The sequence below is a fragment of the Oncorhynchus kisutch genome, unplaced genomic scaffold (genome assembly GCF_002021735.2).
Source record: "Oncorhynchus kisutch isolate 150728-3 unplaced genomic scaffold, Okis_V2 scaffold719, whole genome shotgun sequence".
Classification (NCBI taxonomy): domain Eukaryota; kingdom Metazoa; phylum Chordata; class Actinopteri; order Salmoniformes; family Salmonidae; genus Oncorhynchus; species Oncorhynchus kisutch.
In genome coordinates this window covers 369,522-393,211 of record NW_022262664.1, presented here as the reverse complement: position 1 = coordinate 393,211, position 23,690 = coordinate 369,522, and the positions used below count along the sequence as shown (strand labels likewise).

At 44.0% G+C, this 23,690-nt stretch overlaps 1 protein-coding gene across 2 annotated transcripts in view; it reads left to right on the top strand.

Annotated features, from left to right (window-relative positions):
* Positions 1–23,690, top strand: part of LOC109886055 (glycine receptor subunit beta) — a 71,586-nt gene that overhangs the window by 33,643 nt on the left and 14,253 nt on the right. For both annotated transcript variants that reach the window (XM_031815986.1, XM_031815987.1), the window contains exon 7: positions 22,224–22,361. In XM_031815986.1, the coding sequence (XP_031671846.1) occupies positions 22,224–22,361 (138 nt within the window). The remainder of the gene's footprint in view (positions 1–22,223; positions 22,362–23,690) is intronic.

Below are 23,690 nucleotides of genomic sequence, written 5' to 3'. Positions count from 1 at the left end.
TGATCTCAGTATATATACGTATTCTGAAAGACCCCAGAGTCTACAACACGACTAAGCAAGGGGCACCACCAAGCAAGCTGCACCATGAAGACCAAGGAGCTATCCAAACAGGTCAGGGACAAAGTAGTGGAGAAGTACAGATCAGGGTTGGGTTATAAAAAAATATCAGAAACTTTGAACATCCCACGGAGCACCATTAAATCCATTATTAAAAAACTGAAAGAATATGGCACCACAACAAACCTGCCAAGAGAGGGCCGCCCACTAAAACCCACGGACCAGGCAAGGAGGGCATTAATCAGAGAGGCAACAAAGAGACCAAAGATAACCCTGAAGGAGCTGCAAAGCTCCACTGCGGAAATTGGAGTATCTGTCCATAGGACCACTTTAAGCTGTACACTCCACAGAACTGGGCTTTATGAAAGAGTGGACAGAAAAAAGCCATTGCTTAAAGAAAAAAATAAGCAACCTCGTTTGGTGTTCGCCAAAAGGCATGTGGGAGACTCCCAAATTTATGGAAGAAGGAACTCTGGTTAGATGAGACTAAAATTTAGCTTTTTGGCCATCAAGGAAAACGTTATGTCTGGCGCAAACCCAACACCTCTCATCACCCCACCATCCCCACAGTGAAGCATGAACATTACAGACTGGGATAAGGAGAGGTTGAACATTACAGACTGGGATAAGGAGAGATTGAACATTACAGACTGGGATAAGGAGAAGTTGAACATTACCATGAATATGCCTGCCGTTACAGACTGGGATAAGGAGAGGTTGAACATTACCATGAATATGCTTGCCATTACAGACTGGGATAAGGAGAGGTTGAACATTACAGACTGGGATAAGGAGAGGTTGAACATTACAGACTGGGATAAGGAGAGGTTGTACATTACAGACTGGGATAAGGAGAGGTTGAACATTACCATGAATATGCCTGTCATTACAGACTGGGACAAGGAGAGGTTGAACATTACAGACTGGGATAAGGAGAGGTTGAACATTACAGACTGGGATAAGGAGAGGTTGAACATTACAGACTGGGATAATGAGAGGTTGAACATTACAGACTGGGATAAGGAGAGGTTGTACATTACAGACTGGGCTAAGGAGAGGTTGAACATTACCATGAATATGCCTGCCATTACAGATTGGGAAAAGGAGAGGTTGAACATTACCATGAATATGCCTGCCATTACAGACTGGGATAAGGAGAAGTTGAACATTACCATGAATATGCCTGCCATTACAGACTGGGATAAGGAGAGATGGGAACATTACAGACTGGGATAAGGAGAGGTTGAACATTACCATGAATATGCCTGCCATTACAGACTGGGATAAGGAGAGGTTGAACATTACCATGAATATGTCTGCCATTACAGACTGGGATAAGGAGAGTTTGAACATTACCATGAATATGCCTGCCATTACAGACTGGGATAAGGAGAAGTTGAACATTACCATGAATATGCCTGCCATTACAGACTGGGATAAGGAGAGATGGGAACATTCCAGACTGGGATAAGGAGAGGTTGAACATTACCATGAATATGCCTGCCATTACAGACTGGGATAAGGAGAGGTTGAACATTACAGACTGGGATAAGGAGAGGTTGAACATTACCATGAATATGTCTGCCATTACAGACTGGCATAAGGAGAGATGGGAACATTACAGACTGGGATAAGGAGAGGTAGAACATTACCATGAATATGCCTGCCAACTAATCTGTGCATGCTCTGAGAACGCACCCCTCGGCCTTGCGAGTGCTGACCTGATTAAAAACCTTACTTCGGCCTCGAAGAGTGAGATCACCCAGTCCTCTGGGTCAGCATGGCCTTCCCGCACTGTATGGTGTTGTCATTGTCAAAACGTGCATAAAATGCATTGAGTTGGTCTGGTAGAGGCATCGTTGGGCAGATCACGTCTAGGTCTTCCTTTGTAATCTGTAATGGACTGTAGCTCATGCGACATGCAGTGTAGCCTGTGAAATAGGAGGCCATGTTACTTCTATACTGTCCTTTTGCTCGTTGGATGACTCTGCAGAGGTCGTAGCCTCGGGGTTGTCTGTGATAGCCTTGTGTGTGGTAGTCCTGTCCTTTAGTTTAGCTCCAACCTCAGTGTCAAACCAGGGCATTTGATGGTGGAAGCAGCGAACCTTCAGTGTTGTGACAACGTTGCCGATGCAGTTCCTTATGAAGCCGGTGACGGAGGGGGTTAGCTCGTTGGTGTTATAGGTGGAGTCTCAGAACATATTATAATCAGTGCTAGCAAAGCAGTCCTGTAGCATAATCTCTGATTCTGATGATAATTTCTCAATTGATCGAGTCACTGGGTAGTTCCTGTTTGAGCTTCTGCAACTGACAACTGACAACAACATGGAGGGCAGAGAATCTAAAACGGCATTAATACCAACGTTGCTGAGTGAGTGGTGGACCGCAGTAAAGTGAGCACCATCTGGTAGGGTTTCCACTAGTTACCACAAACACTAAGTCAGAATATATTGTCAAACAAAAACATTTTTTGGGGAGTTCATTTAAGGTTTAGGTTAGGCATAAGGTTAGCCATGTGGTTAAGGTTAGGATTAAGGTTAGGGTTAGGCATAAGGTTAGCCATGTGGTTAAGGTTAGGTTTAGGGTTAAGGTTAAGGTTAGCCATGTGGTTAAGGTTAGGGTTAGGTTTAGGGTTAAGGTTAAGGTTAGGGTTAGGTTTAAAATCACATTTTAAGAAGATCAACTGTAGAAATAGGTGGGCATTAAGACTTTGTGGCTGTGGTACCTAGTGACGACCGGTATGTCAGTAACCAGCAATGTGATAGATTGAATTGCAGTAATTCTTAGTGGTCATACACAGAACCACATCTGAATTGTGAATTCCCATAATTGTATGATTTTTATTTACGGTTAAACGTTAGGGTTAATCCCTATTGGATAGCCATGGGGAGTATCTTGTCCCTATTGGATAGCCATGGGGAGTATCTTGTCCCTATTGGATAGCCATGGGGAGTATCTTGTCCCTATTGGATAGCCATGGGGAGTATCTTGTCCAAAAGACATGTTTCTGAAAAACGGAGAATATTGCTGTTACAAGCAAATCCTTGATCCAAGGTCATCCATCTTCTTGGCCAATGGAATGCAGGGAAGGGGTGGCCGGTTTTCCCTTCTCATTAATCTCACCAGGACTCTCCCTCTCCTGCCTCTGTAACGCCGGCCTTTCCTCTTGGATTGCCTGAAAATTGGGTCGTAATTACAGAAAGAGCCCAGGGCAGATAAATTGAAGTTGAAGCTGGAATTGGGGAAATTAACTGACGATTTGATGTTCAAAAGTTCTTGCTGGTTATAACAAATGATAGCGAATACATTTCAGGAAAATAAAGTAAAGATAAATGCCAAAATAATCCCAAATAGCTAAACTCCCAAACCACAGCCTTCCAGTACAGTGCCATCTCTCTTCTCTCTGGTGTGTCTTTGTTGTAGGGGTGTGGCCTAATGCTATGATAATGTCTCATTCATTGGGTAATTCATTATGGGATACAAAATATGGATGTATCTATATTCTACAGTAAACAGGGCACCAGCTATCATTTATGTCAAAACTTTTTTTAGCAAGTAGGGATAAACTGTTCGTGTCACAATTATAATCTGAAGATTCTGTAGAGTTCTTTTAATGATAAGTCAGATTCAACCTTGAATCGACCTTGAAGTAGTTGTTCCCCTTGCTCTGCAAGGGCTGTGGCTTTTGTGGAGCGATGGGTAACGATGCTTCGTGGGTGTCAGTTGTCGATGTGTGCAGAGGGTCCCTGGTTCGAGCCCAGGTAGGGGCGAGGAGAGGGACGGAAGCTAAACTGTTACACTGAGTCTCCCTGCCTGATTGGCTGAAACATTCCTTAGCAGGAGGTCACGCAGCCCCAGGAGGAGAGTCTCTTCCTTTGGGAATTGAATATTGTTCCCTTATTGATGGATACATCGTTTGTACAACTGGGAGAGGTGGGTCATTGTTCAGGGCATAATGTTCCCTACATAATGATACAAAACGTGACACGTTCTCCTTGAAATACGGAGAAGTTGTTCACAACGGGGAGAATGCACAATATCATTTCAAATGTCTACAGCACACAATGATCATAGCATGCACCAGTGCACTTCTTGCCTCACAGCCTTATGTAATGATTTCTCCCAAACAGCAGGGTTTTTGGTGTCCTTTTAGAGCAGGGCGAGCCATTTGGCCCCTGCTGTTACCATCCTGTCCTGGATAGAATGTTTGAAGTGGATGTTCTGCAGTTTAATGGCCCTCTGGAGCATTATGTTGTGATCTGGAGTAGGTTGGGAAAGGGGGAGTGGCTGGGTTGTGTCATGTCTTTTCATCTCTACTGTTGTCATGCTGATGGGCGAGTAGATCTGTATTGGGCATGGTCTACCGTTGTCATGCCGATGGGCGAGTAGATCTGTATTGGGGATGGTCTGCAAGGCATTTGGAATTGGCCTGGTCTTTTGTCAGCACCACATCCCTAACTTGGCATAAACATTTGTGTAATTGTCCCACTGAAAAATGTATCTTTATCCCAGGAATCGGTTTTCAGAAGACTGCCTCTAACTTCTTACCTCAACTCCTTTTTATATTTCTGTTGACCAACTACCCAGTCCCATAATATACCCATACCCATAATATAATGCTGCACCACAATACTAATATACATTCTTATGCCAAAGATACACCAGAATGGCTTTCCAATAGGTGTTGAGTGTTCCTGGGTGGTCCAGTCTCAGTCCTGAGAGACAAGGTTTGAATAATGCTATCCATCCAATCCATGTCTCAGTTGTCTCCAGGCTTATAAATCCTTCTTTAACCCGTCTCCTCTCCTTCATCTACACTGATTGAAGTGGATTTAACAGGTGACATCAATAAGGGATCATAGCTTTAACCTGGATTCTTCTGGTCAGTCTATGGTTGTTGAAAGTCTATGGTTGTTGTTCCTTATGTTTTGTACACTCAGTGTATCTACAGTACCAGTCAAAAGTTTGGACACACCTACTCATTCCAGGGTTTTTCTATATTTTTTACTATTTTCTAAATTGTTGAATAATAGTGAAGACATCAACACTATGAAATAGCCCATATGGAATCATGTAGAACCAAAAAAGCGTTAAACAAATAAAAATATGTTTTATATTTGAGATTCTTCAAAGTAGCTGCCCTTTGCCCTTTGCCAGGGGTGAACAGGCAGTGGTTCGGGTGGTTGTTGTACTTGATAATCTTTTTGGCCTTGCTGTGACATCGGGTGCTGTAGGTGTCCTGGAGGGCAGGTAGTTTGCCCCCAGTGATGCGTTGTGCAGACCGCACCACCCTCTGGAGAGCCTTGCGGTTGTGGGTGGTGCAGTTGCCGTAACAGGCAGTGATGCAGCATGACAGGAGGCTCTCAATTGTGCATCTGTAAAGGTTTGAGGGTTTTAGGTGACAAGACACAATAGGCGCTGTTGCACCTTCTTCACCACACTGTCTGTGTGGGTGAACCATTTCAGTTAGTCCATGATGTGTATGCCGAGGAACTTAAAACTTTGACATGTTGACTGCAGAAATGTCCACCAGAACAGTTGCCAGAGAATCGAATGCTAATTGCTCTACCATAACCCGCTTACAATGGTGTTGTGGAAAAATTGGCAGTACACTATATATTCAAAACTATACCCCACATTTCAAATTAGTGGATTCGTCTATTTCAGCGTTGCTGACCAATGTACATCTAGGAGCAACAATGGCTCTGCCGCAAAGTGGTAGGCCACACAAGCTCATAGAATGGGACCACTGAGTGCTGAAGCACATAGCGCTTAAATATCATCTGTCCTCAGTTGCAACACTCACAACCGAGTTCCAAGCTGCCTCAAGAAGCAATGTCAGCACAATAACTGTTCGTCTGTTCATGAAGTGGGTTTCCATTGCTGAGCAGCAGCACACAAGCCTAAGATCAACATGCGCAATGCCAAGCATCGGCTGGAGGGGTGTAAAGACTCTGGAGCAGCGGAATGACACGTTCTCTGGAATGATGAATCCCGCTTTACCATCTGACAGTCCGACAAATCTCGGTTTGGCGGATGCCAGGAGGATGCTATCTGCACCAATGCATATTGCCAACTGTAAAGTTTGGTGGATGAGGAATAATGGTGTGGGGCTGTTTTTCATGGTTCGGGCTAGGCCCCTTATTTCCGGTGAAGGGAAATCTTAATGCTACAGCATGATTATGCCCCCGTGCACAAAGCGAGGTTGTCACACCCTGACCATAGTTTGCTTTGTATGTTTCTATGTTTTGGTTGGTCATGGTGTGATCTGACTGGGCACTCTATGTTACATGTCTAGTTTGTCTAGTTCTATGTTTGGCCTGATATGGTTCTCAATCAGAGGCAGGTGTTAGTCATTGTCTCTGATTGGGAACCATATTTAGGTGTTGGGTTTTGTGTGTGATTGTTCCTGTCTTTGTGTTTGCACCAGATAGGACTGTTTTAGGTTTTCGCATGTTTGTTGTTTTTGTTAGTTATCTCATGTGTAGTGTCTTTATAAATTAAAGAACATGAATAACCACCACGCTGCATTTTGGTCCGCTTCTACTTCACCTAAAGAAAGCCGTTACAGAGGTCCATACAGTCATCAATCAAATGTATTTATAAAGCCCTTTTTACATCAGCAGATGTCACAAAGTGCTATACAGAAACCCAGCATAAAAAACCCAAACAGCAATCAATGCAGATGTTGAAGCACAGTGAGTTCTAGGAAAAACTCCCTAGAAAGGCAGGAACCTAAGAATAAACTTAGAGAGGAACCAGGCTCTGAGGGATTGCCAGTCCTCTTCTGGCTGTACTGGGTAGAGAGGAACCAGGCTCTGAGGGGTGGCCAGTCCTCTTCTGGCTGTACTGGGTAGAGAGGAACCAGGCTCTGAGGGGTGGCCAGTCCTCTTCTGGCTGTACTGGGTAGAGAGGAACCAGGCTCTGAGGGGTGGCCAGTCCTCTTCTGGCTGTACTGGGTAGAGAGGAACCAGGCTCTGAGGGATTGCCAGTCCTCTTCTGGCTGTACTGGGTAGAGAGGAACCAGGCTCTGAGGGGTGGCCAGTCCTCTTCTCTGTACTGGGTAGAGAGGAACCAGGCTCTGAGGGGTGGCCAGTCCTCTTCTCTGTACTGGGTAGAGAGGAACCAGGCTCTGAGGGGTGGCCAGTCCTCTTCTGGCTGTACTGGGTAGAGAGGAACCAGGCTCTGAGGGGTGGCCAGTCCTCTTCTCTGTACTGGGTAGAGAGGAACCAGGCTCTGAGGGGTGGCCAGTCCTCTTCTGGCTGTACTGGGTAGAGAGGAACCAGGCTCTGAGGGGTGGCCAGTCCTCTTCTGGCTGTACTGGGTAGAGAGGAACCAGGCTCTGAGGGATTGACAGTCCTCTTCTGGCTGTACTGGGTAGAGAGGAACCAGGCTCTGAGGGGTGGCCAGTCCTCTTCTCTGTACTGGGTAGAGAGGAACCAGGCTCTGAGGGGTGGCCAGTCCTCTTCTCTGTACTGGGTAGAGAGGAACCAGGCTCTGAGGGGTGGCCAGTCCTCTTCTGGCTGTACTGGGTAGAGAGGAACCAGGCTCTGAGGGGTGGCCAGTCCTCTTCTCTGTACTGGGTAGAGAGGAACCAGGCTCTGAGGGGTGGCCAGTCCTCTTCTCTGTACTGGGTAGAGAGGAACCAGGCTCTGAGGGGTGGCCAGTCCTCTTCTGGCTGTACTGGGTAGAGAGGAACCAGGCTCTGAGGGGTGGCCAGTCCTCTTCTCTGTACTGGGTAGAGAGGAACCAGGCTCTGAGGGGTGGCCAGTCCTCTTCTGGCTGTACTGGGTAGAGAGGAACCAGGCTCTGAGGGGTGGCCAGTCCTCTTCTGGCTGTACTGGGTAGAGAGGAACCAGGCTCTGAGGGATTGCCAGTCCTCTTCTGGCTGTACTGGGTAGAGAGGAACCAGGCTCTGAGGGGTGGCCAGTCCTCTTCTCTGTACTGGGTAGAGAGGAACCAGGCTCTGAGGGGTGGCCAGTCCTCTTCTGGCTGTACTGGGTAGAGAGGAACCAGGCTCTGAGGGGTGGCCAGTCCTCTTCTCTGTACTGGGTAGAGAGGAACCAGGCTCTGAGGGATTGCCAGTCCTCTTCTGGCTGTACTGGGTAGAGAGGAACCAGGCTCTGAGGGGTGGCCAGTCCTCTTCTCTGTACTGGGTAGAGAGGAACCAGGCTCTGAGGGGTGGCCAGTCCTCTTCTGGCTGTACTGGGTAGAGAGGAACCAGGCTCTGAGGGGTGGCCAGTCCTCTTCTGGCTGTACTGGGTAGAGAGGAACCAGGCTCTGAGGGATTGCCAGTCCTCTTCTGGCTGTACTGGGTAGAGAGGAACCAGGCTCTGAGGGGTGGCCAGTCCTCTTCTCTGTACTGGGTAGAGAGGAACCAGGCTCTGAGGCGTGGCCAGTCCTCTTCTCTGTACTGGGTAGAGAGGAACCAGGCTCTGAGGGATTGCCAGTCCTCTTCTGGCTGTACTGGGTAGAGAGGAACCAGGCTCTGAGGGGTGGCCAGTCCTCTTCTCTGTACTGGGTAGAGAGGAACCAGGCTCTGAGGGGTGGCCAGTCCTCTTCTGGCTGTACTGGGTAGAGAGGAACCAGGCTCTGAGGGGTGGCCAGTCCTCTTCTCTGTACTGGGTAGAGAGGAACCAGGCTCTGAGGGGTGGCCAGTCCTCTTCTCTGTACTGGGTAGAGAGGAACCAGGCTCTGAGGGGTGGCCAGTCCTCTTCTCTTTACTGCGTGGAGAGGAACCAGGCTCTGAGGGGTGACCAGTCCTCTTCTGGCTGTACTGGGTAGAGAGGAACCAGGCTCTGAGGGCTGGCCAGTCCTCTTCTCTGTACTGCGTGGAGAGGAACCAGGCTCTGAGGGGTGGCCAGTCCTCTTCTCTGTACTGGGTAGAGAGGAACCAGGCTCTGAGGGATTGCCAGTCCTCTTCTGGCTGTACTGGGTAGAGAGGAACCAGGCTCTGAGGGGTGGCCAGTCCTCTTCTCTGTACTGGGTAGAGAGGAACCAGGCTCTGAGGGGTGGCCAGTCCTCTTCTCTGTACTGGGTAGAGAGGAACCAGGCTCTGAGGGGTGGCCAGTCCTCTTCTCTGTACTGCGTGGAGAGGAACCAGGCTCTGAGGGGTGACCAGTCCTCTTCTGGCTGTACTGGGTAGAGAGGAACCAGGCTCTGAGGGGTGGCCAGTCCTCTTCTGGCTGTACTGGGTAGAGAGGAACCAGGCTCTGAGGGGTGGCCAGTCCTCTTCTCTGTACTGGGTAGAGAGGAACCAGGCTCTGAGGGGTGGCCAGTCCTCTTCTCTGTACTGGGTAGAGAGGAACCAGGCTCTGAGGGGTGGCCAGTCCTCTTCTGGCTGTACTGGGTAGAGAGGAACCAGGCTCTGAGGGGTGGCCAGTCCTCTTCTCTGTACTGGGTAGAGAGGAACCAGGCTCTGAGGGGTGGCCAGTCCTCTTCTGGCTGTACTGGGTAGAGAGGAACCAGGCTCTGAGGGGTGGCCAGTCCTCTTCTCTGTACTGGGTAGAGAGGAACCAGGCTCTGAGGGATTGCCAGTCCTCTTCTGGCTGTACTGGGTAGAGAGGAACCAGGCTCTGAGGGGTGGCCAGTCCTCTTCTCTGTACTGGGTAGAGAGGAACCAGGCTCTGAGGGGTGGCCAGTCCTCTTCTCTGTACTGGGTAGAGAGGAACCAGGCTCTGAGGGGTGGCCAGTCCTCTTCTGGCTGTACTGGGTAGAGAGGAACCAGGCTCTGAGGGGTGGCCAGTCCTCTTCTCTGTACTGGGTAGAGAGGAACCAGGCTCTGAGGGATTGCCAGTCCTCTTCTGGCTGTACTGGGTAGAGAGGAACCAGGCTCTGAGGGGTGGCCAGTCCTCTTCTCTGTACTGGGTAGAGAGGAACCAGGCTCTGAGGGGTGGCCAGTCCTCTTCTGGCTGTACTGGGTAGAGAGGAACCAGGCTCTGAGGGGTGGCCAGTCCTCTTCTGGCTGTACTGGGTAGAGAGGAACCAGGCTCTGAGGGATTGCCAGTCCTCTTCTGGCTGTACTGGGTAGAGAGGAACCAGGCTCTGAGGGGTGGCCAGTCCTCTTCTCTGTACTGGGTAGAGAGGAACCAGGCTCTGAGGCGTGGCCAGTCCTCTTCTCTGTACTGGGTAGAGAGGAACCAGGCTCTGAGGGATTGCCAGTCCTCTTCTGGCTGTACTGGGTAGAGAGGAACCAGGCTCTGAGGGGTGGCCAGTCCTCTTCTCTGTACTGGGTAGAGAGGAACCAGGCTCTGAGGGGTGGCCAGTCCTCTTCTCTGTACTGGGTAGAGAGGAACCAGGCTCTGAGGGGTGGCCAGTCCTCTTCTCTGTACTGCGTGGAGAGGAACCAGGCTCTGAGGGGTGACCAGTCCTCTTCTGGCTGTACTGGGTAGAGAGGAACCAGGCTCTGAGGGCTGGCCAGTCCTCTTCTCTGTACTGCGTGGAGAGGAACCAGGCTCTGAGGGGTGGCCAGTCCTCTTCTCTGTACTGGGTAGAGAGGAACCAGGCTCTGAGGGGTGGCCAGTCCTCTTCTGGCTGTACTGGGTAGAGAGGAACCAGGCTCTGAGGGGTGGCCAGTCCTCTTCTGGCTGTACTGGGTAGAGAGGAACCAGGCTCTGAGGGGTGGCCAGTCCTCTTCTCTGTACTGCGTGGAGAGGAACCAGGCTCTGAGGGGTGGCCAGTCCTCTTCTGGCTGTACTGGGTAGAGAGGAACCAGGCTCTGAGAGGTGGCCAGTCCTCTTCTGGCTGTACTGGGTAGAGAGGAACCAGGCTCTGAGGGATTGCCAGTCCTCTTCTGGCTGTACTGGGTAGAGAGGAACCAGGCTCTGAGGGGTGGCCAGTCCTCTTCTCTGTACTGCGTAGAGAGGAACCAGGCTCTGAGGGGTGGCCAGTCCTCTTCTCTGTACTGGGTAGAGAGGAACCAGGCTCTGAGGGGTGGCCAGTCCTCTTCTCTGTACTGCGTAGAGAGGAACCAGGCTCTGAGGGGTGGCCAGTCCTCTTCTCTGTACTGGGTAGAGAGGAACCAGGGTCTGAGGGATTGCCAGTCCTCTTCTGGCTGTACTGGGTAGAGAGGAACCAGGCTCTGAGGGGTGGCCAGTCCTCTTCTCTGTACTGGGTAGAGAGGAACCAGGCTCTGAGGGGTGGCCAGTCCTCTTCTCTGTACTGGGTGGATATTATCAGAGTGTATGGTCATTAAGGCCAGATTGTTTAAGATGTTCAAACATTCGTAGGTGACCAGCAGGGTTAAAGAATAATCACAGTGGTTGTAGAGGGTGCAACAGGTCAGCACATCAGGAGAAAATGTCAGTTGGCTTTTCATAGCCGAGCATTGAGAGTATCTCTACCGGTGGCTAGTTGAGAACAAGCTCTCATTTACAACTGTGACCTGGCCAAGATAAAGCAAAGCAGTGTGACAGAGTCATCAGAGTTATAAATGGAATCAACAAGCATACTGTTAATAACACAATAGAAGAAAGAAAGTCTATATATACAGTGTCTGCAAATGACATGAGGTAAGGCAATAAATAGGCCGTAGTAGCGAAGGAATTACAATTTAGAAGATTAACACTGGAGTTATAGATGAGCAGATGATGATGAGCAAGTAGAAATATTGGTGTGCAAAAGAGCAGAAAGTAAATATAAACAATATGGGGATGAGGTAGGTAGATTGGGTGGGCTATTTACAGATGGGCTATGTACAACTGCAGCGATCAGTTAGATGCTCAGATAGCTGATGTTTAAAGTTAGTGAGGGAAATATGTCTCCAGCTTCAGCGATTTTTGCAATTAGTTCCAGTCATTGGCAGCAGAGAACTGGAAGGAAAGGCAGCCAAAGGAGGTGATGGCTTTGGGGAGGACCAGTGAGATATACCTGCTGGAGCACGTGCTACGGGTGGGTGTTGTTATCGTGACCAGTGAGCTAAGGCGGAGCTTTACCTAGCATAGACTTATAGATGACCTGGAGCCAGTGGGTCTGGTGACGAATATGTAGCGAGGGCCAGCCGACAAGAGCATACAGGTCACAGTGGTGGGTGGTATAAGGCCCTTGGTAACAAAACGGATGGCACTGTGATAGACAACATCCAATTTGCTGAGTAGAGTGTTGATGACACCACCGAATTCGAGGATCGGTAGGATAGTCAGTTTTACTAGGGTAAGTTTGGCATGAGTGAATGAGGCTTTGTAGCGAAATAGAAAGCCGATTCTAGATTTGATTTTGGATTGGAGATGTTTGATATGAGTCTGGAAGGAGAGTTTACAGTCTAGCCAGACACCTAGGTATTTGTAGTTGTCCACGTATTCTAGGTCAGAACCGTCTAGAGTAGTGATGCTAGTCGGGCGGGTGGGTGAGGGCAGCGAACGGTTGAAAAGCATTCATTTGGTTTTACTAGCATTTAAGAGCAGTTGGAGGCCACGGAAGGAGTGTTGTATGGCATTAAAGCTTGTTTGAAGGTTAGTTAACACAGTGTCCAAAGAAAGGCCAGATGTATACAGAATGGTGTCATCTGCGTAGAGGTGGATCAGGGAATCACCCGCAGCAAGAGCGACATCGTTGATATATACAGAGAAAAGAGTCGGCCCGATAATTGAACCCTGTGGTACCCCCATAGATAGGTCTGGACAACAGGCCCTCTGATTTGACACTGAACTCTGTCTGCAAAGTAGTAGGTGAACCAGGCGAGGAAGTCATTTGAGAAGCCAAGGCTATTGAGTCTGCCGATAAGAATACGGTGATTGACAGAGTCGAAAGCCTTGGCCAGGTCGATGAAGACGGCTACACAGTACTGTCTTTTATCGATGGTGGTTATGATATTGTTTAGTACCTTGAGCGTGGCTGAGGTGCACCCATGACCAGCTCGGAAACCGGATTGCACAGCGGAGAAGATACGGTGGGATTCGAAAGAGTCAGTGATCTGTTTATTAACCTGGCTTTCGAAGACTTTAGAAAGGCAGGGCAGGATGGATATAGGTCTATAACAGTTTGGGTCTAGAGTATCACCCCCTTTGAAGAGGGGGATGACTGCGGCAGCTTTCCAATCTTTAGGGATTTCTGACGATACGAACTAAAGGTTGACAGACTGGTAATAGGGGTTGCAACAATGGCGGCAGATCATTTTAGAAAGAGAGGGTCCAGATTGTCTAGCCCAGCTGATTTGTACAGGTACAGGTTTTTCAGCTCTTTCAGAACATCTGCTATCTGGATTTGGGTGAAGGAGAAGCTGGGGAGGCTCGGGCAAGTAGCTGCGGTGGGTGCGGAGCTGTTGACTGGGGTTGGGGTAGCCTGGTGGAAAGCATGGCTAGCCATAGAGAAATGCTTATTGAATTGTTCGATTATCATGGATTTATCGGATTTATCGGTGGTAGCCTCAGTGCAGTGGGCAGCTGGGAGGAGGTGCTCTTGATCTCCATGGACTTTACAGTGTCCCTAATCGTTTTGGAGTTAGAGCTACAGGATGCAAATTTCTGTTTGAAAAAGCTAACCTTTGCCTAGCCGCCTGACTGACTGTGTGTATTAGTTCCTGACTACCTCAGTGGGCAGAAGACCAGCTCGTCCGGTAAACAGGTCAGAACAGTTGAAACTGAAGCAGCAGCACAACCAGGAGGACTGAAGACAGTCAGGACTCATCAGGCCAGGTGTTCCTGGGGCATGGTCCTAGGACTCAGGTCCTCTGGGTCGGGAAGGAGCATAGAGAGAATTAGAGGGAGCAAACTTAAATTCACACAGGACACCAGATAAGACAGTGTCCCACAGACCCTAGCCGCCAAGCACATAGACTATTGTAGCATAGATTCTGGAGGCTTAGATGGGGACGACGACACTGTGGCCCCGTCCGACAATAAACCCCGGACAGGGCCAACCAGGCAGTTTATACCCCCACCCACTTTACCAACAAATCACCAACATACTACTAAGGCTGAGAATATCCCACGAAGATCTCCTCCACCACATGAGCCCGAGGGGGGGGGGGAAGACGGGACAGGAAGATCACATCAGTGACTCAACCCACTCAAGTCGAGCACATCAAAGCCTGACGCAATGTGACGCACACCTCCTAGGGACGGCATGGAAGAGCACTAGTAAGCCAGTGACTCAGCCCCCGTAATAGGGTCAGAGGCAGAGAATCCCAGTGGAGAGAGGGGAGCCGACCAGGCAGAGACAGCAAGGGCAGTTCGTCCTTCCAGTGCATTGCTGTTCACCTTCGCACCCCTGGCCCAGACTGCACTCATATCACCTACTGAAGAGATGAGTCTTCAGTAAAGACTTAACGGTTGAGACCGAGTCTGCGCATCTCACATGGATCGGCAGACCATTCCATAAAAATGGAGCTCTATAGGAGAAAGCCCTGCCTCCAGCTGGTAGCGTACGTGTATGTATGTACAGCAGGACCAAATCAGAAAGATAGGTAGGAGCAAGCCCATGTAATGCTTTGTAGGTTAGCAGTAAAACCTTGAAATCAGCCCTATCCTTAACAGGAAGTCAGTGTAGAGGCTAGCACTGGAGTAATATGATCTAGTCAAGATTCAAGCAGCCGTATTTAGCACTAACTGAAGTTTATTTAATGCTTTATCCAGGTAGCCGGGGAGTAGAGCATTGCAGTAACCTAGAAGTAACAAAAGCACTGATAAATTTTTATGCATCATTATTGGACAAAAAGTCTGACTTTTGCAATGTACGTCAAAGGAGAGATCAGGGTCCAGAGTAATGAACGAGTGCCTGAACCACTCGTTCACCGCAAGAGATTTGATCTGGCTCGGTGTCCATGGGGCCAGGGCTGGCTGATAACACATTACAGAGTCAGCCCGGTGGAAGAGTGACGCAAAGAATTCTGGGCGTACCCCAGCCAGGGAAGGAATCGGGCACACTCCCCCTGTAGGTCCTGTCAGTGATTCCTCAGGAACTTCCCCAGCTCCTGGTTCATCCTTTCCACCTGCCCGTTAGACTGAGGCCGGAACCCGGAAGTGAGGCTGGCCAGCTTCTCCATGAAGGCTTCCCATATCCATGACGGGGGAGATGGTCCTCTGGAAGGAAGACCTGCTGGAACAGTGCCTCAGCAACATGAAGAGCGGTAGGGAGACCAGAGAGAGGGATAAAACGGCAGGATTTAGAGAATCTGTCCACAACCACCAAAATGGTGGTGAAATCAGAGGGGAGATCAGTGTAAAAATCAATGGACAGATGAGACCAGCGATACTGAGGTATGGGAAGGGAAAGGAGTTTACCTGCTGGAGCGTGCTGGGAGATTTGGTTTGGGCACATACGGAACAGGAGTTGACTTAGCGAGTGACATCCTGTGCCAAGATGGGCTACCATTACTTTGCAGAGATGGATTGAATCATACCTGGATGTCTGTCCAGTGACGACAGCTGTGCCCAGGTCAGTAGCCAATCCTTTATCCCCATGGGAACGTAGGTGCTCTCAGGGGGACAGGTAGCAGGTGCGGGTTCCCTCTCCAGGGCCTGGCGAATGTCCCCTTCTACATCCCAGAACACGGGGCCCATGATTTGAGAGAGAGGAATAATGGGTGCACATGCGCCGAATACAATAGGTGTAAACCTTACAGGGAAATGCTCACTTATGAGCCCCTAACCAACAATGCAGTTTAAAAACCACGGATAAGAATCTGAAATAAAAGTTACACGTAATTAAAGAGCAGCAGTATAATAACAATTTCAAGACTATATACAGGGGGGTACCGGTACAGAGTCAATGTTAGTTGAGGTAATATGTACATGTGGATTTATTAAGTTGACTATGCATAGATAACAACAGAGAGTAGCAGCGGTGTAAAAGGGGGGGCAATGTAAATAGTCTGGGTAGCCATTTGATTATGTCTTCAGGAATCTTATGGCCTGGGGGTAGAAGCTGTTTAGAAACCTCTTGGACCTAGACTTGGCACTCCGGTACCGCTTGCTGTGCAGTAGCAGAGAGAACAGTCTATGACCTGGGTGGCTGTAGTTTTTGACAATTCTTCGGGCCTTCCTCTGACACCGCCTGGTATAGAGGTCCTGGATGGCAGGGAGCTTGGCCCCAGTGATGTACTGGGCCCTCTATAGTGTCTTGCGGTCGGAGGCCGAACAGTTGCCATACCAGGCAGTGATGCAACTAGTCAGGATGCTCTCGATGGTGCAGCTGTAGAACCTTTTGAGGATCTGAGGACCCATGCCAAATCTTTTCAGTCTCCTGAGGGGGATTAGGTTTTGTCGTGCCCTCTTCACGACTGTCTCGGTGTGCTTGGACCATGTTAGTTTGTTGGTGATGTGGACACCAAGGAACTTGAAGCTCTCAACCTGCTCCACTACAGCCCCATCGATGAGAATGGGGGCGTGCTCAGTCCTCTTTATCCTGTAGTCCACAATTGTCTCCTTTGTCTTGATCACATTCAAGGAGAGGTTGTTGTCCTGGCAGCACATGACCAGGTCTCTGACCTCCTCCCTATAGGCTGTCTCATCGTTGTCTGTGATCAGGCCTACCACTGCTGTGTCATCTGTAAACTTAATGAAGGTGTTGGAGTCGGGCCTGGCCGTGCAGTCATATATGAACAGGGAGTACATGAGCATGCACCCCTGAGGGGCCCTGTGTTGAGGATCCGCGTGGCGGATGTGTTACCTACCCTTACCACCCGGGGGCGCCCCGTCAGGAAGTCCAGGATCCAGTTGCAGAGGACGGTGTTTAGTCCGGGGTCCTTAGCTTATTGATGAGCTTTAAGGGCAATGTGTGGTTGAACGCTGAGCTGTAATCAATGAATAGCATTCTCACATAGGTGTTCCTTTAATCCAGGTGGAAAAAGGCAGTGTGGAGTGGAATAGAGAACATCATCTGTGGATCTGTTGGGGCAGTATTCAAATTGGAGTGGGTCTAGGGTTTCTGGGATAATGGTGTTGATGTGAGCCATGACTAGCCTTTCAAAGCACTTCATAGCTACAGATGTGAGTGCTATGGTCAGTAATCATTTAGGCAGGTTACCTTAGTGTTCTTGGACACAGGCACTATAATTGGTCTGCTTAAAATGGAGGAGTGGAGAAGTACATCCACGAGGCACCCTGTTGGAATGCCTTGGTTTCAGCCACAAAGAGAGGGGTAGTTGTGGCTGCACAGAGGCGTAGAGCCTGCAAGCAGGTAGATGGCACAGGAGGGAGACAGGTGACAGTCCCAGGGGCGATGAGGAGGGAGACAGGTGACACAGAGAACCTCCCGCCGGGATGTTGGACTGAAGGGCCACAGGGACTCTCACGGGACTCTCACGGGACTCTCACGGGACTCTCACGGGACTCTCACGGGACTCTCACGGGACTCCCACAGGACTCCCACAGGACTCTCACAGGACTCTCACAGGACTCCCACAGGACTCTCACAGGACTCTCACAGGACTCTCAACCAACGTGGAACTACAGGGGAAGGGAAAGCAGGTCCTCCGGCATTCAGGTGCCCAGTCCGTGATTGTCATCTTTGACCATGAGATGGTGGGGTTATGGCGTTGGAGCCACGGAGGCAGAGGATGATCTTGTGTACAGGTGCACTGATGATGAGGAAGGGTTTTCTGGTGCTCCACGGTTAGGGTGAGTTGTGCTGTGATGTGTGTGATTGTCCCCGATCCCAGTGGTCAATTATCCAGCGCTTGAACCAGAAACGGAGAGGAGAGCAGGTATGAGGTGAAGTTCAGGGAGGAGTCAAGGGCCTGATCAATACAATTCCCCACTGCACCGGAGACCACTAGAGCTGTAGAAACAACACGAGGGACAGCCTGCTAGTGAAAGCTATACTAAAAAGGGTTTGGCGGAAAGTGATGATGCCGGAATACTTACACCTAACCCAGGAGATGGTTGATCATGGGGCCGTCCCTCTGCTCTCATGGACCCCGGATTGGAACGTACCGGACACAGTTGAAGCTGGTGTCCCTCCTGACCACTTTGTGGCCCCTACCTCCTTAGGTTCAGGCTCTGACTCAGAACAGTCAACAAAGGAGAGAGAGAGGCGATGGAGTTGGCCTCCTGAAGAAGGTTGTCTGCCTGAGATGAGTGCATCCATGGAGAGGGTGTCCTCTCGGCATGCCAACTCCGTCTGGACCCTCTTTGCGCAGTCCTTTTCTGAATAAGGTGCGGAGCGCCGGCTCATTCCATCCACTGGATGCTGCCACTGTCATGAAGGTGAGGGCGGAATCAGCAGCAGTCTGGCTATCCTGCCGTAGTTGGAGTAGGCAATCACCTCTCTCTGCCCTCTGGTGAATGATCGAAGACCCCCCTGAACAGAACCATGAACCTCTCATAGGAAACCAGATCCTCCTCTCCTCTCTTCCAGATGGCCGTAACCCACTCCAACGCCCGTTGGTGAGTTTAATAATAACAAACATGTAGAGAATACAAAACAAGAGCAGCGTCTGGACATGATAACAAAGCCAATACTGCCTGATGAGTAATGCTAAAGATGAATCAAATAAAATGTATTTATAAAGCCCTTCTTACATCAGCTGACATCTCAAAGTGCTGTACAGAAACCCAGTCTAAAACCCCAAAAGTAAGCAATGCAGGTGTAGAAGCAAATGGGAAGTAATCAGAGTAGTGATGAAGTCCAGGTGAAATTATGGGGCGCAGCTGTGTGTAATGAGGGTTGCCAGGTGTGTGTAATGACGGTTGCCAGGTGTGCGTAATGATGGGTTGCCAGGACTGTTGGTTAATAAACCAGCAATGTTGAGCGCCAGAGTGGGAGTAGATGTGGCACCTGTAAACAATAGCTATAAAAAGTGATTTAGTAGGCTGCTTAGATTTCATGAATAGAACCTCAAAAGATGAAAACTCAGTATTCTTTTATTGTAAATTTACATTTGTTGTCGTAAATGTTAGCAACACCTCCAACTTTGCGCAACGGATATGGTCTCTAGTGTAACCAGGAAATTAATCACAGTGCAGGTGCATTTATACGGAGACTTGATTACACACAGGTGGATTGTATTTATCATCATTAGTCATTTAGGTCAACATTGGATCATTCAGAGATCCTCACTGAACTTCTGGAGAGAGTTTGCTGCACTGAAAGTAAAAGGGCTGAATAATTTTGCACGCCCAATTTTTCAGTTTTTGATTTGTTAAAAAAGTTTGAAATATCCAATAAATGTCGTTCCACTTCATGATTGTGTCCCACTTGTTGTTGATTCTTCACAAAAAAATACAGTTTTATGTCTTTATGTTTGAAGCCTGAAATGTGGCAAAAGGTCGCAAAGTTCAAGGGGGCCGAATACTTTCGCAAGGCACTGTATATTATTATATTATTATTGTATGTTGTTATAGTATATATATATTATTGTATGTTGTTATAGTATGTATATATCATTATATTATTATTGTATGTTGTTATAGTATATATATATTATTGTATGTTGTTATAGTATATATATATTATTGTATGTTGTTATAGTATATATATATCATTATATTATTATTGTATGTTGTTATAGTATATATATATTATTGTATGTTGTTATAGTATATATATTATTGTATGTTGTTATAGTATATATATATCATTATATTATTATTGTATGTTGTTATAGTATATATATATTATTGTATGTTGTTATAGTATATATATATCATTATATTATTATTGTATGTTGTTATAGTATATATATATTATTATATTATTATTGTATGTTGTTATAGTATATATATATCATTATATTATTATTGTATGTTGTTATAGTATATATATATCATTATATTATTATTGTATGTTGTTATAGTATATATATATTATTATATTATTATTGTATGTTGTTATAGTATATATATATATATATATCATTATATTATTATTGTATGTTGTTATAGTATATATATATTATTATATTATTATTGTATGTTGTTATAGTATATATATATTATTATATTATTATTGTATGTTGTTATAGTATATATATATTATTATATTATTATTGTATGTTGTTATAGTATATATATATTATTATATTATTATTGTATGTTGTTATAGTATATATATATTATTATATTATTATTGTATGTTGTTATAGTATATATATATTATTATATTATTATTGTATGTTGTTATAGTATATATATATTATTATATTATTATTGTATGTTGTTATAGTATATATATATTATTATATTATTATTGTATGTTGTTATAGTATATATATATATATATATCATTATATTATTATTATATGTTGTTATAGTATATATATATCATTATATTATTATTGTATGTTGTTATAGTATATATATATATATATATCATTATATTATTATTATATGTTGTTATAGTATATATATATCATTATATTATTATTGTATGTTGTTATAGTATATATATATATATATATATCATTATATTATTATTGTATGTTGTTATAGTATATATATATATATATTATTATATTATTATTGTATGTTGTTATAGTATATATATATCATTATATTATTATTGTATGTTGTTATAGTATATATATATCATTATATTATTATTGTATGTTGTTATAGTATATATATATCATTATATTATTATTGTATGTTGTTATAGTATATATATATTATTATATTATTATTGTATGTTGTTATAGTATATATATATATCATTATATGTTGTTATAGTATATATATATATATATATATATCATTATATTATTATTGTATGTTGTTATAGTATATATATATCATTATATTATTATTGTATGTTGTTATAGTATATATATATATATATCATTATATTATTATTGTATGTTGTTATAGTATATATATATATATATATTATTATATTATTATTATATGTTGTTATAGTATATATATATATATATTATTATATTATTATTGTATGTTGTTATAGTATATATATATATATATATTATTATATTATTATTATATGTTGTTATAGTATATATATATCATTATATTATTATTGTATGTTGTTATAGTATATATATATCATTATATTATTATTGTATGTTGTTATAGTATATATATATCATTATATTATTATTGTATGTTGTTATAGTATATATATATATATATTATTATATTATTATTGTATGTTGTTATAGTATATATATATATCATTATATTATTATTGTATGTTGTTATAGTATATATATATCATTATATTATTATTGTATGTTGTTATAGTATATATATATATATATTATTATATTATTATTGTATGTTGTTATAGTATATATATATATATATATTATTATATTATTATTATATGTTGTTATAGTATATATATATCATTATATTATTATTGTATGTTGTTATAGTATATATATATTATTATATTATTATTGTATGTTGTTATAGTATATATATATATTATTATATTATTATTGTATGTTGTTATAGTATATATATATTATTATATTATTATTGTATGTTGTTATAGTATATATATATATCATTATATTATTATTGTATGTTGTTATAGTATATATATATATATATATCATTATATTATTATTGTATGTTGTTATAGTATATATATATCATTATATTATTATTGTATGTTGTTATAGTATATATATATCATTATATTATTATATTATTATTGTATGTTGTTATAGTATATATATATATATATATCATTATATTATTATTGTATGTTGTTATAGTATATATATATATATATATATTATTATATTATTATTGTATGTTGTTATAGTATATATATATCATTATATATATTATTGTATGTTGTTATAGTATATATATATATATATATTATTATATTATTATTATATGTTGTTATAGTATATATATATTATTGTATGTTGTTATAGTATATATATATCATTATATTATTATATTATTATTGTATGTTGTTATAGTATATATATATTATTGTATGTTGTTATAGTATATATATATCATTATATTATTATATTATTATTGTATGTTGTTATAGTATATATATATTATTGTATGTTGTCATAGTATATATATATCATTATATTATTATATTATTATTGTATGTTGTTATAGTATATATATATCATTATATTATTATATTATTATTGTATGTTGTTATAGTATATATATATTATTGTATGTTGTCATAGTATATATATATCATTATATTATTATATTATTATTGTATGTTGTTATAGTATATATATATTATTGTATGTTGTTATAGTATATATATATCATTATATGTTGTTATAGTTGGCTACACCACCAGTGATCTGGTCTTCATGTGGATGACAGACCCAGTCCAGATGGATGAAATCGCTCTTCCTCAGTTTGACATTAAACAGCAAGAGATACAGTACGGAAACTGCACCAAATTCTATCAAGGAACAGGTAACACACACACACACACACACACACACACACACACACACACACACACACACACACACACACACACACACACACACACACACACACACACACACACACATACACACACATACACACATACACATACACATACACATACACATACACATACACATACACACACACACACACACACACACACACAGGTGACTTGCAGAATCATCGGTTCAAATAACTTATTTATCATGAAATACCATAGGAACATTCATTTAGATCACCCACACACAAGATACCAATAGTTTCACTGTGTCATTGTTCGTTCAATCATTAAATAATGTAGTACAAAATATGTGATAGATGTTTCATTATGGTACTACACGTAAATACATCACTGTAAAAGGACTAGTAGAGAGAATACTACAGACACAGTGGAATCATTGAACAAAATATGACATTTATTGATGAAATACAATAAAATCACAACATAGGTTTCTTTGAATCAAAGCAAAAATAATTAGCTACAAAAAAATAAAAAACTGTTAAAGTCAACTACAGTGTTCCTCACCTGGCTTACTGTAAAACATCACTGCAGTGTTCCTCACCTGGCTTACTGTAAAACATCACTGCAGTGTTCCTCACCTGGCTTACTGTAAAACATCGCTGCAGTGTTCCTCACCTGGCTTACTGTAAAACATCACTGCAGTGTTCCGCACCTGGCTTACTGTAAACATCACTGCAGTGTTCCTCACCTGGCTTACTGTAAAACATCACTGCAGTGTTCCTCACCTGGCTTACTGTAAAACATCACTGCAGTGTTCCTCACCTGGCTTACTGTAAAACATCACTGCAGTGTTCCTCACCTGGCTTACTGTAAAACATCACTGCAGTGTTCCTCACCTGGCTTACTGTAAAACATCACTGCAGTGTTCCTCACCTGGCTTACTGTAAAACATCACTGCAGTGTTCCTCACCTGGCTTACTGTAAAACATCACTGCAGTGTTCCTCACCTGGCTTATTGTAAAACATCACTGCAGTGTTCCTCACCTGGCTTATTGTAAAACATCACTGCAGTGTTCCTCACCTGGCTTACTGTAAAACATCACTGCAGTGTTCCTCACCTGGCTTACTGTAAAACATCACTGCAGTGTTCCTCACCTGGCTTACTGTAAAACATCACTGCAGTGTTCCTCACCTGGCTTACTGTAAAACATCACTGCAGTGTTCCTCACCTGGCTTACTGTAAAACATCGCTGCAGTGTTCCTCACCTGGCTTACTGTAAAACATCACTGCAGTGTTCCTCACCTGGCTTACTGTAAAACATCGCTGCAGTGTTCCTCACCTGGCTTAC